Raw genomic sequence first — 17,513 nt, forward strand, 5'->3', positions numbered from 1 at the left:
CTACGTCACCTCCATCGCTACTGTATTGTCTGCTATGTTGTTTAGTGCTGGCTTGTCTGATTCATGATTTTCCCTGTTGAAATAAAGTTCAGTGAATTACTTATCTGCAGCACATTTTACAAATACAAATATAACAAATCACGACCATCTTCTCAATAGAAAGTTTCAATAATTTTAAATAATAGGAAGAACTGTGACTCTTTGTGGCAGAGAGAGCAAGTAGAGGAATATGAACAGTCATTATCAAGTCAGACTTACGCCTGCCCACTCTAAGTTCCAGAGTCAACTACGTCACCAACAAAACTGTGGTAGCACCCAAGCCAACCTTTGTTAAAACCTTTAACATTTTGTTAAAAACACAAGAAGAATTCCATTTTTGTTTAGGTAATTCTAATATCCTCTATTAAAGTTTCCATAAGAATTTAAAAAGAAACACATGTGACTGAGGATGATTCATGTCAGGACTTAAGTCGGGGCTCTGTATTGGAGCTGAGGACAGCTACCTAGCTGGTAATTTTCTTGGTTGTTCTAGCACCAAGACTGCCAAGTGTGCTTGGAGAAGTCAGTTAACTTCTCTGGATCTTAGTTTCCTCATCTTTAAGACAAAGGGACTAAAATAAGTGATGTAAAAGGTTACCATCCAATGCAAGTATCCCATGGTTATACAATTCTATAGCAATGAAAACCATGTACTTATTATGGTTAAGAACTATCATTCATTGATTAGCTATGACTAGATCCAGAATACTAGTAAGAATGATTAGTACTGAGCAGACAATGACTATTATGTAAGTTCAGAAGCAGAGAGGGACTAATGAATTTGAAAACTGAAGGCTACCATCAGTTGCTACAAACGCTGCTGCTCCCTCTGGGCCCACCCAGAGAGGCAGTCTGTCTAAGTGTCAGCCTGGCACCCAAGATGTTCTTAAGTCTTACAGAGTCTGACTCCCCAAATCTCAACTACTAACCTTCCCAAACCTCAACAAACTCGTTTACTGTTAACCTCTAAACAAGTTAATTTTTCTCCAATTCTCTTCCTCTTTTCTGCCCAACCAAGATCAAGTCTGATCTTATTTTGTAGAACATTCCAAGGATATCCTGGTGTGAAAAAACTTCTCCTTACATTCAAATTACAGCCATAATCTATGCAATTAATTTGAGGAGCATATAATGCTTTGTGGTATCTCTAGGAACAATTTTTACCCATTATTAACATTATTTAGCTTTTGCTCTTTTATGCTTATCTCACTAAACTGAAAACTCCTTGCCCTTCTTCCTTTTATTTCTCCCATAGTACACTGTGAACAGCAGGATTTTTAATTACCATTAATAATTAAACAGATTAGAGCCTGAGCAAACATTCTAAACTGTCTATTGAAACCCAAGAAGACAAGTTAGCATAGGAAATGATAATCTGATTAAAAACTGGCCTGGCATGAATACCAAACTTTTATATGACTTTTATTAGAAACAGCAACATTCTAAAGAGAACCCCTTCCATCCAAAGGTAGAAGAAAAATGAGAGCACTACAAGCTATTACTATACAAGAAAACAATGTCCAAATCATACCATGCAATATTCACTATAGCATTTAGTTCAAGTTCTCAACAATATTGAATTACACCATCTATACGTTTAGTTCTTAAATACATAAGGGAATCTCATCCACACATTTTTAATGCATATCAGGAAAAGAGCAAAAAACACAAAGAAATGAGTAAAGAACAATGAAAGAGAACTTGAGGTAGATTTAATCTTTTATAAGCACTATAGGCTCAAAATAAATACTCACCTTGGAACTGAATCTATGGAGGATGAAGATGGAACCTTGGAAACTTGACAGTTTGCTGCGGCAGCCAGCTTTAAGGCAGACGACGGAACAGCACTTAAAGTCCTAGGTATATGTCGTGCATTTATGGGGGCAATAGAGTTTACAGTGGCAACCGATGAAGGGACAGTTAATCTAATATTGTTCCCAATCAGAACCTGAGTTGTTGCAGAATTGGCAGCAGTTACTTGATGACTCAGTGCACTGTGGGAACCTGAAGTCTGTGTCGTGTTTGAAGGCTGTAACAAAGCTGAACCTGCCGTTGATGGACTCGTATGTACAAGTGCTGTTGGCGCAGTACTACTGAGGTGTAAGCCCTTGTATACTCCTAGGAAGAAGAAAGAAGCATCTAAACAAGGTGCAACTTTGCAGTGTGTTTACTACAGATACTGTTACAAGGATTATTGGAACTAGTGCACTGTTTTCACCCTTACCTGAGGCTGGAAGGACCCCGTTCACCCCAATGCCAAGCACCACATCATCCTTCATCTTGAATCCCATCAGTTGTTCTGATGTCACCAAAGCAGAAGCAGCAAATTGAGCACTAGCAGAATCCAAAGTCTTGGAAACAAAACCCTAAGAAGAAAATATAAAACAAATCTAATCAGTATCACTTAGGTCTCTGATTAATATTAAAGCTACACAGGTATACCAAAGTCAGTTTGAATATAAATGAAAGTGGCAAACCACTGAAATATCTTCATCTCATAAAACTTGATAGTCATAAATTTGAGAGATGTTCAAATATTCTTGTAACGTAAGCATTATGGATTTTGATCTTCCCATGTGTAATATGTAACATAGGCAAGTCAGTTATCAAAACAAACCTCTAGAATGTGGAAACAGTAAACCTCCAACACAAAATGTTAGAATAGAAATATGCTAATAAAACATTTCAGTGATTTGTAAATACAAATGACAAAGTAAACTTCTTTCCCCTAACTTACACATATATGTACATGGATAACTGAAGGCAATAACTGAAGGAGGTTAATGGGATAGTAAGATAATCCCTTTAGAATGGAAGTAACAAAACTTCACATCTGAACTTAGCATAGGAATTAAGAGGCATTTCTTTATTTTTTAAAATACATTTCTCCTCCAAGGTGCTTAGAGACTCAAATCTCAGTCTTTAGGCCTTAAATATGTTTAAATGGCAAACATTTATCATGCTTTAGGTTCAATAATGATTTTTTTAATAGTAAAAGGTTATCTAGTATGATAATTTTTAATAACTTTTAGTAATAATTAAAATGCCCAAGATAATGAGCTGGGTGGGGTTATATATTAAAGAGGTACATTCACAGACTACAATACAGGTCAAACTTGGAAAACAGGGTCTCCATCTCATTTAACTATGCTTTCTAGTTTTACTTTTTAAAATAGGGAGCAGGGGCAACAGCTTCCATACTCACCTGTAATGTTCTTTCTAAACCCTGTATAGAATGGCTATGATGTAGATTCAGGTGAAAGCCACTTTTCTGCTGGTTAGATGCAAGGTTCTATGACAACAGTTGGTAATTAGAGATGAACTCTGGTGGGAAACAATGAGGGATAATCATAAGACAGACAACTCCCTCACCTGTGAAGTGTTGGAGGAGGAATTACTATTTGCTTGCTGTTGCTGAATTTGTGCAAGCTGCTGTTTCTGCATTAGTGCCAGCTGCTGTTGATGTTGCTGGTATTGTTCGGCTGTAAATGCTGAACATAAAATGAGGAAACACTTTGTAAAAATGCACAGATATACACATCTTACAATACTAAAACAAATTTCAGCATTAAAAAAATTGTACAAAATTAAAGCATTTGACAAAGGTTCATGATCTGCTAAAGATCACTTCAAAATGAAAATTCCAGCATTTTACAACCACATTTAACAAGAGTGGCTTGAGTTTAAAGAAAAACAAAATTAAACTTTCTGAGTTAAATATAATAGGAAAGATAACTGCTCACTTCCCAAGTTTCAGAACCATTACATTTGTAAGCTGTGACACTTGTATTAGGCAGTATATAAAGGTAATACCAGCTTTTTTAATCCACATATTTGGAATTCAACTTTGCACTGAGTTTGAGAAGAAAACTGATAATTACCATTTGGTTTTTAGTTTACTCATATTACTATTCCAATGCATACAGATGATCCCTAAAAGTTCTGTGTATAAATACTAACTGTTCTACATATTTTTCTAATTTTAGGCATTATAAACATTTCCTCCATATGAAATACAAAGTTGTTGGTTTATTACCTTTTTTCTTTTTCTTTCTTTTTTTTTAAAAAAAGAGTTCATCTTTTAAGTTTAACAGGAAGAAAAGAGGCTCTAAATGTTAAGGTTAATTAATTTTCCCCACCCAATTAACCCACCTGGAAAAAATCCAGTCAATAAGAACGGAGTTGTTTATGTTGATTTACTGTACAGAATGATGTCTGAGGAAAGACACTGTATTATGCTACTTATGTTTGTCTATGGAGAGCTCAGTTCTAAAAAAAACAAACAAAAAAATGTTCATTTATTACCCACCCAAAAAGTGTGTGCAGCTTTTAAAAAGGAAACCTTTTTCTTTTTTTTGCCAATTAAAAAAAGGAAAAAAAGAAAAACACATACAATCACAACATCTGACTTTAAAAGGCTTCTTTAAGAAGCCTGTGATGTTTGGGTAAGGATTACTTCAAAACAACAACAAAAAAGGGTTACCATGCATCCCTCAGTTATTAGGGAATCTAAATCATGCAAATTTCCTCAATCTAAAATGTAATGTTTTCAAAATACTGTCACCTAATTTTTTGTCTTTAAATGCCTTTTTTTATAAAGAGTAACATTTCATCAAGTTTTATAATTTTCACTTATAGCTCTAGAAGAATTTTTTTCTGTCTGCCAAGATACAGCTTTTACCAGTATAACTACAAAATGTTTAGGTAGAAATTCTGTCATATTTTGAATGGATCAGTAAGCTGTGATATAATATTTAAGAAAACCTCAGAAGTTATTAGTGTCCATACAGCCTCTTCTTATACTTGAGGTGAACTACATTTTTGGACTATAAGGGCAAATTATTTCTTATTGGAAAAATTCTACTATTGCTTTTCTTATTTTGTGTTGTTTCACATCTGTTTAGTTCATATCTGTCCTTTGATGAGTTTCTTTTCCTACTATATTTCTGGTCCTCAGATCTGAATTTTACAGGCAAGACATTTATTGCTAATAGGATAAATCTTTAAATATTGACATAAAAGTAACTGTCAACATGCCCATTTCTATGTAACAGAAATGTGTTGAATCAGAAATTGAAGGAAATTTACAAAAATTAATGCTGCCCAGAATGTTTATAATTAACATAATTTTAGTTTTATGTTTAAAAAAAATCCATAGAAAGAAAACTGTGTAAATCTAAAAATCCTTAATTTATTAGTTTTGCTAATGGTTTTGAGATGTACATTTTAATTTCCTAAGTTTGAGGGAGTTGCCTGTCTTAAATTTTCTAAGAAATGATATGCAGCAAAATTTTTTTAGAAAAGACCTTTTCTGGTTGGCCAGGCCATTTACTATCTAGGAAAGCAATAACCTAGCATAAATTCACCAAAGACCTAAATAGAAAACTTCATTTATATTAATGAAAATATTCTTTTGTGTAACTTTGGTGTTTGTGTTTTAATAAAAAAATTTAGCAATAATAAATTGGAAGACAATTTGAATGAAGGTTCCAAATGTTTCTGCACCAAAACATACATTTTAATCCTTGGTTATTGAGAATCTTGTGAATTTCCCTTTTTTTAAACAACTGCTAACTTCCTTCTAATAGAGATGTAGACATAAAAATGCAACCAACATTTTAGATCACCAATATTCAAGATTTTAGATCACTTTATTAGACTATTTCTTAGGTATCTATAACTCTGGAGTCAAGTTATGAAATTTTCCCTGGACATTTCTGATAAATGATCTAGAAGAAATGCACAGAGCAAAATGTAAGCTGGAAGTGATGGTAATAAAAACCATGGGTCTAGGAGCCAAGATATTTTGATTTCTGTTAGTTCTCAGCTCTATCCTAACTGTCTGAATATACCTGGGCAAGTTATTTGACCTTTTGAAGCTCAGTATGTTCACCGAAAATATAGAAGAGATTACATTAGGTGATCATTGATCATTAAAATCCTTTTCAGCCAAGAGACGCTTAGATTTTATATTTCTTCTGAGAAATAAAATTCCAATTCAAAAGGCTGTTATGAATGAGGAGAGCCTGGACACAGGTAAGGTAGTCAACTTTGGACAAATATAATCTGAACTGGGTTTTACATTGTTATTTATATAGAAAATGAAGACAACCTTGGGTGCTACCTTGGTCTAACCAAGTGTTAAGTGAAAATAAATAAAAATGACCATATTTTCCTTCAGCTCTATCAAGGTAGAAGGACTTTAGGATATATGTCTACCTCCAGATATGGTATGGTAGATAGTCAAGTTTGCAGTTCACACAAAGATGGACAAGATAGTTTTGTGAACAGATGACCAAGCCTACAATCAGAATCATTTCACAGAACCAAAAAATTTTTGGATCATGAGGGATTCCCTTCTACAACTTCATACCAGAGATGAAGAAACTTTCATCTGAGGTCACGATTGTTAGTAGTGGAAGGGGAATAAAAACTCACCCTGAAACCAGTAAGATTTTAAATATAAAAAAGAAATAGGAAAAAGTTTTATATTAAAAATTATTTACAAAAAAGAACCAAACTTTTTTTAACGTGCCAACAGTGTGAATCAAGTGCTTATAAAATAAAATCTCATGTACAGAGCACCTGACAAACAGGAGTCTAGCTAGGGGTAGGGGAGAGAGTCCTGTGAGGGACACAATCAAAGGTTGTGAACAGGGACGGGGCATGACTAACTTCAAATAATCTGAAGGACACTGTGTTGGAGTGCAAGAAAATTTACTCAGTATGCTTTCAAGGACGAAACAGGAACCTGGGGATTCAGTGAAGGAGGCAGCTTTTGTTGAATATACATACAAACTTCTGAAAATGATTCCCAACTGCAGAATAACCTGATCTAGGAAGTTGTTAAATTTGCCCTCCCTAGAGAGATGTCTAAGCAGAGGCCAGAAACTACTGGTTTGGGTAGCTTCTAATAATTCCCTGGGTAGGAATTTAGATGAAATAATCTAAGACTGTGTGAGTCTACTTCTTCTGCAAGGACAGTATCACGGGCACACGAGTACCTGGAAAGCCTCTGGTTGCTGCCCTTTCAACAACACTGAAAGGACCTGAACAGGTCAACTGAAGTGATCAGACAAGTGGGGGTGATAAGGGTGACAGGTACTTAGGGAAAAATAACAATTTGAAAATTTAGTCTGAGTAGATGTCCTAGATTTTACCACCCGTGTATTTATTGAAACCACAACAAACCCAAGCACCTACTGTGAAAGACACACCTCAGTCAGAAATTTATCTGAGTATATAGGCAGGGAATCACTTTAATACAGGAAAAAAGGTAACTTTTAAAGAGATAAATATAAAACAAAATTACTCTAAACAGTAAAGCATGATCCCCTTATCAGGAAGCTTGGATGGATAGTTTTAATATTCCCAAACACTTTATAAGCCATCCAGAACAATCTGAACAAGTTCGCTGTAATCCCTATGAAGGCAAAATATGACTGAACCTGAATTCATTTGATTGAGAATGACTTGAACATGAGATTATTTGTGGTCAAATATTCTACTTCATGTGAACATTGTTGCACTTTACTATACTAGTGTAGAATTATAAATGTTAATATAGGTGCTACTCCAGACTCCATTGAGGATATAATACTGAATTTTGAAACACAATTGGAGAACAATTAAGGACCTGAAGATATAAAAAAATCTAACAATGAAAATATTCAGTGCTCAAGCCTACAGTCGCTTTTCTATAGTAAGGCGAAAATTTTGTGTTACAAATAAATTGAACTAAGCAACAGATACTGAGATTTAGAACATTATCATTCTAGCTACACATTTCCTATTCACTGATGAAAATAAACCAAATCTTTAGTGTAGATATGTGAACTGAGAAAAATGGCTTAGAATGCTGATGAAATTTTCCTTAGGTGTAGGAATTCAATCCTGAACATATAATGGTAGTTTTAAAATCATTCTTCTGTTTTCAGTCTTTCTGAATTAGAATCCTTTTTAATTATGAAAATAAGGTACTAATTCTGGCACTGGATATCCCCAAACTCAACAATATGCAAATTAATAGTCATTGAACAAACACTAAATTTTCAGAGGTGTTTTTACAGATTAAAAAAAAATTAGAAAATTGTATTTGGAAACTGTCCAAATCACATATCAATTAAACATTGTTAAAAATACACAATTTATCTTTAAAGAACTAACATCTAGTCCCTGAAATTCTAAATACACATATAGTAAGTATTCCCAAGTTCTTCAACATTGCGTTATTCTGCTCTTCAGTATCCAGAGGACAAAGCTCTCTAGCACCTGCTTACCAGGCTACTCATTTGGCCATACAACTATGCAAAATGGCTAAGCCTGAGGAGCAAAGACAGATTCTGAGTAGTTGAAACAGAGGCTACAAAAGTTGGCATACCAACTTTTAAAGGGCTCATGCCCTTTACTAATAAATAATGGACTCTTAATATCCTCGTTTAGAATTTCTTATTTGAAAATGAGAATAAATGGCAACTCAAACTCCACACATCTACCTGGCTTAAGAGGCAGTTTTATTGGTTGACTTGCATCTCATGAAATGGTTCTGCTCTAAAGTCAGCATAGTAAAAATTAAACCTTGAGAAATTCCTTTGAGTGTAAGGATGGAAACCCATGTCTTTCAATAAGTCCAACAGAGCCAGTTTTTCCTCTGGCCCCAGGTCAGATCAGAGTTTCTGTGGATGAGTACCAGATAAAGTGGGGTAGTTTGTATTTGGGGGCTATGAAATATTTTAAAAAATTCAACTTTAAAACTACAGTTACACTGTCTGCGGTGAGATTCCTAACTTACAGGCACTGGAGCTACAGACACTATTAGTAGATTCACCTCCTGCTCCCACAGTGGCCCACTCTGGAGAATGCATTCTTTTAGTTGAACTGTATTTAGAATCCTATATCCCACCTGAACTGCTAAATTTTAGTTTTTTCTCCAGAGGCCTACAATTGAAATCACTTAAGTTAAATGTACCTATGATATGATTTCACTGTAGTACACTTTATGGAAAATAAAAAGAAAAGCTTTAGGTTTCTGAAATATTCTCAAATACGGAAGACTAAAGTATTGCCCTATAGCAAACTGTAGGAATCTATTCTCTAAGTACTCAGGAAGAACCAGTAAAATTTAAGGAAAAATTGAAAACTGTAACAGAAAAAAATAATTGACAAACTATTTTACCACATATATATGAGAAGGAAATGATTAAAAAAGAAAATTACATAGTTACTAAAGATTTTTAAAAACTAAACTTTTAATAATACTATTGAATTTCACCTTTTAATATTCTTCGGCAAACACACATCAAGTAAGTTTTACATTATCAATGCTTACTTAAATAGTACAGCAAAACAATTTACATAAAAAAGATCATTATAAGATCTTTAGGACAACTATACAATTTCTATTTTAAGAGGAAGAGAAGATGGGTATTGATGGAGCATGCCAATTTTTTATGAGAAGTCTCAAAGAATTTTACACAGCTTCAACATTTCCATCAGAAAAAACACAGGACAAGTTTATACTTTTTAAATCTCTACACTCACACTCTATGTAACTTTTCCTTCATATTGAATAGTTCATTTTGATTTTTAAGACTACAGAAGCAGAGAGAAACTGTCTCTTCATGATACAAACTCTGAAATTAATGAGATTATAAATAATCTGTTAGCCCTCAGAATAATTTAGATTATCTTCTAGTTGACTTCTGAAATGTGATTACTTTTATTATGAGCTGAAAGACTTCCACTTCATAGAGGTAATTATTTCTAACCATGAAGTAAATTAGTTTATGGGACCTTTTCCAGATGTCTTTAAGGATAAGAAGTACAGTTTTCTATTTATTAGAAGGTTTAACTGTAGCTTACCAGGTAAGTGGAGGACAGGGTAAGTATCTTAATAGTACTTTCAAAAATCTGTATTTAAATTACCTTTACAAAAATAAGTAGTAACATAAATTTAACAATGAATTTTTATAATCTACATACCTCAAATAATATAGAATTATTCTTTAAAATAGCTAAAATTTTAGAAATATTTTAAGTAGACAGCATTTATTTGACACATTTTAAAATGTAGCCATAATTTTAAAGTACCTATCATCTGAAAGTGTTTCCAATACTACTAAAATAATCCTTTAACTTAAATAATGTTCTCTGAAAAATTAGTCCCTCTCTTTTAAATTATTCTGAAGTACTGTGTCAGCATAAGGCTATACATATCTATTGACTTGCTGATCTACTTTCACGCAGTCCAAGTAAAAGCCTAGAGAAGTCTCCAAGCATAAAGGAGCAACAATTTATGGTCTCTTATTCTCTTTTCATATTGTTTAAAAATATAACCGCTGAATCCTGTGGTTCATAGTACATCCAGAAAACAAATGTCATACATTAAATAGTAATAACCCATACCTTTGTATGTGGGTATGTTTAAATGAAGACATATGTACAAACAGGATTCAAATACATAAACCTAAGTCTTTTTTTTTAGAGAAAAGGACTTTTAGCTGTAAATACAACTGGCCACATATTCAAAACAACTGATGAACCTGACACTGCTGTAGAAATGTGCATCATAACAAACAAACATACCGAAGTGTGCTGAACCACTGCTACGTTTGCTCTGTGAAGAGGTACTGCATGTCTGGGTCCCAGGTTGTGCTGTTCCTGTTCGATTTATACTCCTATATAATTTTCTACAGGAGAGTTCATCACTGTCACTGTCATGTAGGGATGGTGTCCGAGGCCTAAAATGCCGCCATCTACATGATTTGATATTGACTAGTATCTGACTGAGGTCTTTAGAGAAAGGTTTGTCCGAGGTATTTGTTTCTGAGGTATTGGCAAACTGATCAACTGGAGGATGCTGTGGTGAGGAAAGCATTTCCAAATCCAGATGGCGGAACACACTGTCATAGTCTGAGTAAGCTCTGTCCAGTAAGACCCTGTTAAAAAACAAGGCAGGGAATGGGTATGTAAAATAGCCTTTTAAAAATTACATAAAAATGTTTTTTCTTTCTTCCCCCAACTCTCAAAAAGCCATCTCATATTTAATATCTAAACGCTATAAATTTGATTATTTCAATATCTGGTTCAATAGGCTGTAATCTCAATTAAAGGTTCTTTTACTTTATCATGATTTGATTGAAGAAGAGAGTAATCCACCTTAAAGAATAAGGTATATTATTCATTTTACAATGAGATAAATAAATTCTAATAAAAAATATGGATCAGTACCAGTATAAGTTACTGATAATATGAGAATATTTCCTTTTCAAGCTGCTTTCCAAAGATCACTTCCCTTACAAGGCACCAAAACACTTCATAAAATGTTGCTAATGTATCTATTCTCTAAGGAAAACTTTCTTTTTTACTTATTTTTTTGGTGGGGAAGGGTAGGAGAAAAGCAGTAAAACATGATATTTAGAATATTTTCTATTATCGAAATTTCTTATAGACAAAATATTTCAGATTCACTATTGTAGAGGACATATTTTTATGTTATTTATATATACTTTATAAATGATACCATCTTAACACACTACCACTGATTAATGCTAGTATACCATAAAATATAGCCAACATTGGAGAATTTTCACTACTGTTGATAATAATATGATGACGGGTAAAAAGTGCTAAGTAAAATGTATTTTAGTGGCTGGATTATTCTAAACTAATGTTTAAGTGATAAAAACTACAACTAAGATTGTATATAAGCCATTAATTTGTCACAAATGTTATACCCTTAGGTTTCTCCCTGAAAGCATTTTCATGTTGTTGCCTGTTTTGTCTTTAAATATTTTCACATTACACGTGAGTATCCTTCTTTTCCTTTGTTTTTATGCATACTCCCTCCCTGCACCAATTTCTCCCATAAAGGCTTCCAGAGTATATAAGAGTTCTATGACATCTTCACAAAGGAAGGAGAGCGATCAGATCCTGACAAACGGGGATGTCAGTCAGGATCAGATCAGGCATGCATCCTGCAGCCTTTTCACTGATAGGTTAAACAACTCAGCATACTAGTCATATGACATTTCTAAAGACTATTTTTACCCTTTTTTCCAGTATCTCCCAGAATTCCTAAAACAACCTTTCGTAGTTTCTTTAACCTAATATAACTATACAATCATGGTTTACACTTGCCTTCATCTGCTGCCTTTTCTCAGAATTCTATCCTTGAGGATAGGTTTTTCAATCTTGGGAAGAAAAGCAGATCCATTAAGGATCCATTAGTTATGCATTAAAAGCTAGGGTTGTACAAGGAGGAGGTAGTAACACAGCATTTTAGTCAAAAAATTAGTTAAGTATCACAAATGGGAACAGATGAGCTATTTAGAAGGATTACCTCACATAAAACTTTAGATTCTATTATGCTACTAAAATACCCCTATGCTAGGAATACAGAAATATTTTACCTGCCACCGCGCCCAACCCGTCTTCGTGCAAATCCAATACACCTTTGGGGTACAGTGAGGGTAGTTAAGCAGTATCTGTATCGTACATCCCCTAGTCCTCCATCTTGAGGACTAGTCCAAGGCCAATTGCCAGTTTGGTCTAAATGAGGCTTAAAAAAAAGAAAAACAAACCCAAATTATTTTGTCAGTTAAAGGTAAACAGTTTGTTATTTAAAAAGAGAGCCTGAAACTTACAGCATAGTACTGACATCCTGCTTTCCTACGGAAGGCAAAAGGACCATCGGGGTCATTCTCTTCTTCTGCTTCTGAAGAGCCAGACAAAACCTTTAAAGAAAGTGAAGTGAGTCAAACATGTGACTTTCTATATACCACCTCTATATTCACTGAGAAATTCTTACATTTACCTGGGAGAGAGGTTCTTCGTCTGAGCTCGGAAAGTCATACTGATTTAAGTCTTTCGCATTAAAGACCGGCAGTGCAGCAGGACTCGTCTGTGGAGGAGCAGCAGCGGACGATGGTACGACTTTGGGCTTCTTTTCATATTTACGTTTAGGTCGGATAAGATCGGCTTTATCTTGCTACAATAAAGTCATGAATTAGTCAAACTCTGAAAACCATGTTCAAAAACCTGTAGTTTTGGGGTAGTTTTAAAAGAGAAGCTTACTCCTATAATGAAGGTATTCATACTCAAAAGAGATGTAAGACTCTCATGCTTTGCCATCTTATATTGCTAAGTCTTAAAAGACTGGTTTCTGTGAGAACATGAATATGTTCCTACAACCTAAACATAATCTCATACTTTGTTTCAATTAAAGAAAGAAACGATTTCCAGCTTCTGAAATCCTGTAACTGCCATTGGCTCCTGTATTCTTTTCTTAATTTTCTATGAAAATTCTGGGAAAGAATTGAAAAAAGGGATGTCTCATCTTTATTCTAAAGAATTCACAGATCAATGTGGGGAAAATAATACTGAAAACAATTTTACATATATGAAAGAAAACTGGATAACAGTGTAAAAAAATACAATAAAGCTGAGGCATTATAAATTGAACAGTAGTAAGCATTTGCTAGCAGAATAATGAAGGCTTTCTGGAATGGTAAATTTGAGCAGTTTTTGAGGATAAAGATATGAAATCATTAAACAGGGAAACACAAGGATAAATACATAGGCCAGAATGACTGAGCTGAAGAACACAGTGCATGTCAGAAATATGTACAATAGGTGACAGGCCAGGAGAGGTATGAATTTAATGTGTATGCAACAGGCAAGAAAAATAAGAGGCAAAAATGATATTTGTTGGCAAGGAAAAGATCAGGCAAGTATGGTTATATAAATATGCTAAATATTTACATCAAGTTTTATATAGTTTATGGCATTTTGTTTTTTTGGGAAAAGTTAATTATTAAACTGTAAGGTATCTCTCTCTTCAGTTTCTACTCTTGTAACTGATAGGCCAGTCTTGAATCAAAAGCTGCCTTTTAAAGCAGCATATTTCATGGTAGGGTTTCTTTGTATTTTTCTTTTTTCCTATGATCCTAATGATGATGTATCACTCCATTATCAGTTACTATCAGCACAAAAATTTTCATCACCTTATTAACTTTAAACTCCTTCACATCCATTGCTTCCTGAGGTTTAAACTGGCTGCTGTTAGTAATAGGGATGATGGGGATGGCATAAGTAGGCTTCACTGGCTGTCTCTGTGCCATAACCTCGGACATGATCTCTCCATTGTAGTCACCCAAATTATACCTGAAATTATAAAAAAAAAAGTTTAAGAAGTTGGCTCAGTGAGTACTTAACGACCATTAACAACTGAGATATAAACACTGATTAGACTTAACTACAGTTAGACTATTTGCTGACTGCTTATTAAAATTAAAGATCACGTAATTCTTTTTGTTTCTTCCTTTTACTTTTTGGCTTACAGCTTTATCTTGGCATCATAAATAGGTGACTGTGTGAAAAGTCTGAATTTTAACTTAGCAATTTTGGTGAAAGATTTGATGGAGGTGTTGAAATCAATGCCTAAAATGGTGTGGAGGAACTTTCTGCTAATTTGAATTGTTTGTGCTGTAAAACTAATTTTTTGAAAAGAATAAAAAGAAATTTAATAGTGGTTTTCTTTAGGAATAGGGACTGGGAAATAGGGTAGTAAGGCTTGAAGTTTTTCATTGTGTGCCCTGCCAAATGGTTATTTCAGTGTTAAGATTATGGGCCTTTCTCCTCCCTTCTTTATACTTCTCTGTAAAATACCCACTTTGTGTTAAAGAAAGAAATAGTACCATCTAGTGAATAAAAACTTTGGAATTGACAAATGTTCTCTCCCTCCAAGCCCTGCACACAACTCAAATAAGCATAAGAAAATGAGATTTCAAAATGGAAATACCTGGTATATTTTAGTTCTACTGACCCCAGATGCTTTCAAAGAAAGTAAATGAGGAACACATGTAAAATTATACAACATATATCATACCACACATTTAAATAGTCTTTAATTATTACTGAAAGAAGCTATTTCTGTAGTTAGATAACTGCTTACGTACTGTACTTAAATACATAAAATGTTAACAGTAACCTATTTCCTAACAATATTCAAATATACTTTACCTCTTTTCCATAATTTCCAGTGTTAAGTGCAATAGCTCCCTTTTACTCTTTTCTCTTCTTTTTATCATCTCTAGAATAGTAACAGCCCGACTCAGATCTCGACGCAACTTAAGCATTTTTTCATAAGAAGCTTCATCATTTTTGCGATTCTGCAAATATGAAGTTGCTTGTTTAATGTCAAGAAGCATTTCTACGTGGCATTTTGGGCATAGCTACTGATATATGAAAAAATATATATTTGAAGGATTAGATTAGAATTTAAAGACACTGAAAGGGAGCATGGAGTACCAGGAAATCAGCTTTGTATGATTTTTAAGTGGATTAACATTAAAACTTAGCATTAACAGCTCAACTTATTTTAAATTAGTATTTTTCATTTACATAAGGTTACATTAAGACTCATTTTAAATTGATATTTTTCATATACTACTGTATTTGATATTTTTCATATACTATACTATTAAACTTAAATTAAAACACAGCTTTCAAATACCGAGATATTTACAACTATAGTTTCTCTTACATCAAAAGAAATTGCAAAACAATCTCTGCCAAATCACTTACTTTTCGAGTTTGCATTTTTTCAGTACGTCTTCTAAAAGCCACATAAGGATCATTTGTGCTTGAGCCATCTCGCTTCTCCTGTTTTACTGATGGGATAAGAGATGGCCCTCGACAGTTTTTCCTCTTTTTAATCCAGTATTCATAAACTTCTCTAATTAATTCATCATCTTCTTTTAGCAGTAGTTTGGCTTCCTGCAGACTGACTGGCTAAATGTAAAATCATTGTGTCATTTTCATATAATACATGAATAAGGTTCAAGAATACTTATAATTTAAATAACAATTATCAAAATAACCGTATTATCCCCTGCAAATGTGTGGAGCACCTTTTACATGTCAGTCTTTGAGCCACATGTTTTATATACATTATTTAATTTTCACAATTCTATGATGTTTAGCATCTCTATTTAACAGATGAGGAAACTAAGGTACAAAGCAATTTTAAACATGTTGCTCAAGATTATACAGGTTGGTAACGGGCAGAGATATGATATGAATTCATGCTTGTTAACTCCAAAGCCCACTTGCCGACCCCTCCACAACATACTGTTTCCATGTAAATACAGATATTTACACACACACATTATATATATACAATGAAGTCGTACCTGCTGACCACTGCCTTTTTCTAGACGGTCAATCATCTCCTCAAACTGCAATGGGCAGATGTCCATTTTTTTTTTCAGTTTATTCACAAATACTTCATCTTCAGAATCCAAATCATAATCAGGCTGTTCAGCATCCAAACTAAAAGCTGACAGAAGAAACCATAAGCAATCATTAACTGTGAATCCACTGATAAAAACCTCACAGATGTCTGGATAAACACAAGACCTAGACTTTCTTTTTTTTTTTTTTTTTAAATAATTATTTTTTATTGAAGGGTAGTTGACGCACAGTATTACATTACATTAGTTTCAAGTGTACAACACAGTGATAAAACATTTATATACATAATTCTAGGTTCCAGCTATCACCCTACCAAGCTGTTACAATATCTTGACTATATTCCTTATGCTATACATTACATCCCGGTTACTTATTTATTTTACCATTGGAAGTCTGTCCTTTTTTTTTTTTTTGTGAGGGCATCTCTCATATTTATTGATCAAATGGTTGTTAACGACAATAAAATTCTGTATAGGGGAGTCAATGCTCAATGTACAATCATTAATCCACCCCAAGCCTAATTTTCGTCAGTCTCCAATCTTCTGAGGCATAACAAACAAGTTCTTACATGTAGAACAAATTCTTACATAATGAATAAGTTACATAGTGAACAGTACAAGGGCAGTCATCACAGAAACTTTCGGTTTTGCTCATGCATTATGAACTATAAACAGTCAGTTCAAATATGAATACTCATTTGGTTTTTATACTTGATTTATATGTGGATACCACATTTCTCTCTTTATTATTATTTTTAATAAAATGCTGAAGTGGTAGGTAGATACAAGATAAAGGTAGAAAACAGAGTTTAGTGTTGTAAGAGAGCAAATGTAGATGATCAGGTGTGTGCCTGTAGACTATGTGTTAATCCAAGCTGGACAAGGGCAATAAAACATCCACGTATGCAGAAGATTTCTCTCAGAACAGGGGGGGTGAGGTTCTAAGCCTCACCTCTGTTGATCCCCAATTTCTCACCTGATGGCCCCCCTGCGACTGTGCCTGTCTTAGGTTGTTCCTCCCTTGAGGAATCTTACCCGTCTCTGGCTAACCAGTCATCTTCCGGGGCCATACAGGGAAATGTGAGAGGGAAGCCTTATTGTTTGAAAAGGTTAGCTTTTTACTTCTTTGCATATTTATGCCCTGTGGTTTCTATGCCCAGCATTTGTCTTGAGGTATCTTTACCACTTGGAAGAATTATGATACTCGGTAAATTTGATATG

At 34.0% G+C, this 17,513-nt stretch overlaps 1 protein-coding gene across 6 annotated transcripts in view; it reads right to left on the minus strand.

Moving 5' to 3' along the window:
* The window catches only part of EPC1 (enhancer of polycomb homolog 1), a 94,223-nt gene that overhangs the window by 1,298 nt on the left and 75,412 nt on the right, over positions 1–17,513 (minus strand). For 2 of the 6 annotated variants that reach the window (XM_036912216.2, XM_036912212.2), the window contains exons 3-15: positions 16,233–16,378; positions 15,625–15,831; positions 15,061–15,209; positions 14,043–14,202; positions 12,854–13,027; positions 12,684–12,773; positions 12,450–12,598; positions 10,624–10,976; positions 3,412–3,530; positions 3,245–3,331; positions 2,264–2,405; positions 1,794–2,157; positions 1–73 (exon numbers count right to left, since the gene is read on the minus strand). The exon at positions 1–73 is cut by the window's left edge and continues 1,298 nt beyond it. In XM_036912216.2, coding sequence (XP_036768111.1) covers positions 1–73; positions 1,794–2,157; positions 2,264–2,405; positions 3,245–3,331; positions 3,412–3,530; positions 10,624–10,976; positions 12,450–12,598; positions 12,684–12,773; positions 12,854–13,027; positions 14,043–14,202; positions 15,061–15,209; positions 15,625–15,831; positions 16,233–16,378 — 2,213 coding nt within the window. Of the gene's footprint in view, positions 74–1,793; positions 2,158–2,263; positions 2,406–3,244; positions 3,364–3,411; positions 3,531–4,191; positions 4,309–10,623; positions 10,977–12,449; positions 12,599–12,683; positions 12,774–12,853; positions 13,028–14,042; positions 14,203–15,060; positions 15,210–15,624; positions 15,832–16,232; positions 16,459–17,513 lie in introns of those variants that run through there. The other 4 variants (XM_057498358.1, XM_036912215.2, XR_005030223.2 and 1 more) reach the window with 4 other exon arrangements.

This window comes from Manis pentadactyla, chromosome 3, assembly GCF_030020395.1.
Source record: "Manis pentadactyla isolate mManPen7 chromosome 3, mManPen7.hap1, whole genome shotgun sequence".
NCBI lineage: Eukaryota > Metazoa > Chordata > Mammalia > Pholidota > Manidae > Manis > Manis pentadactyla.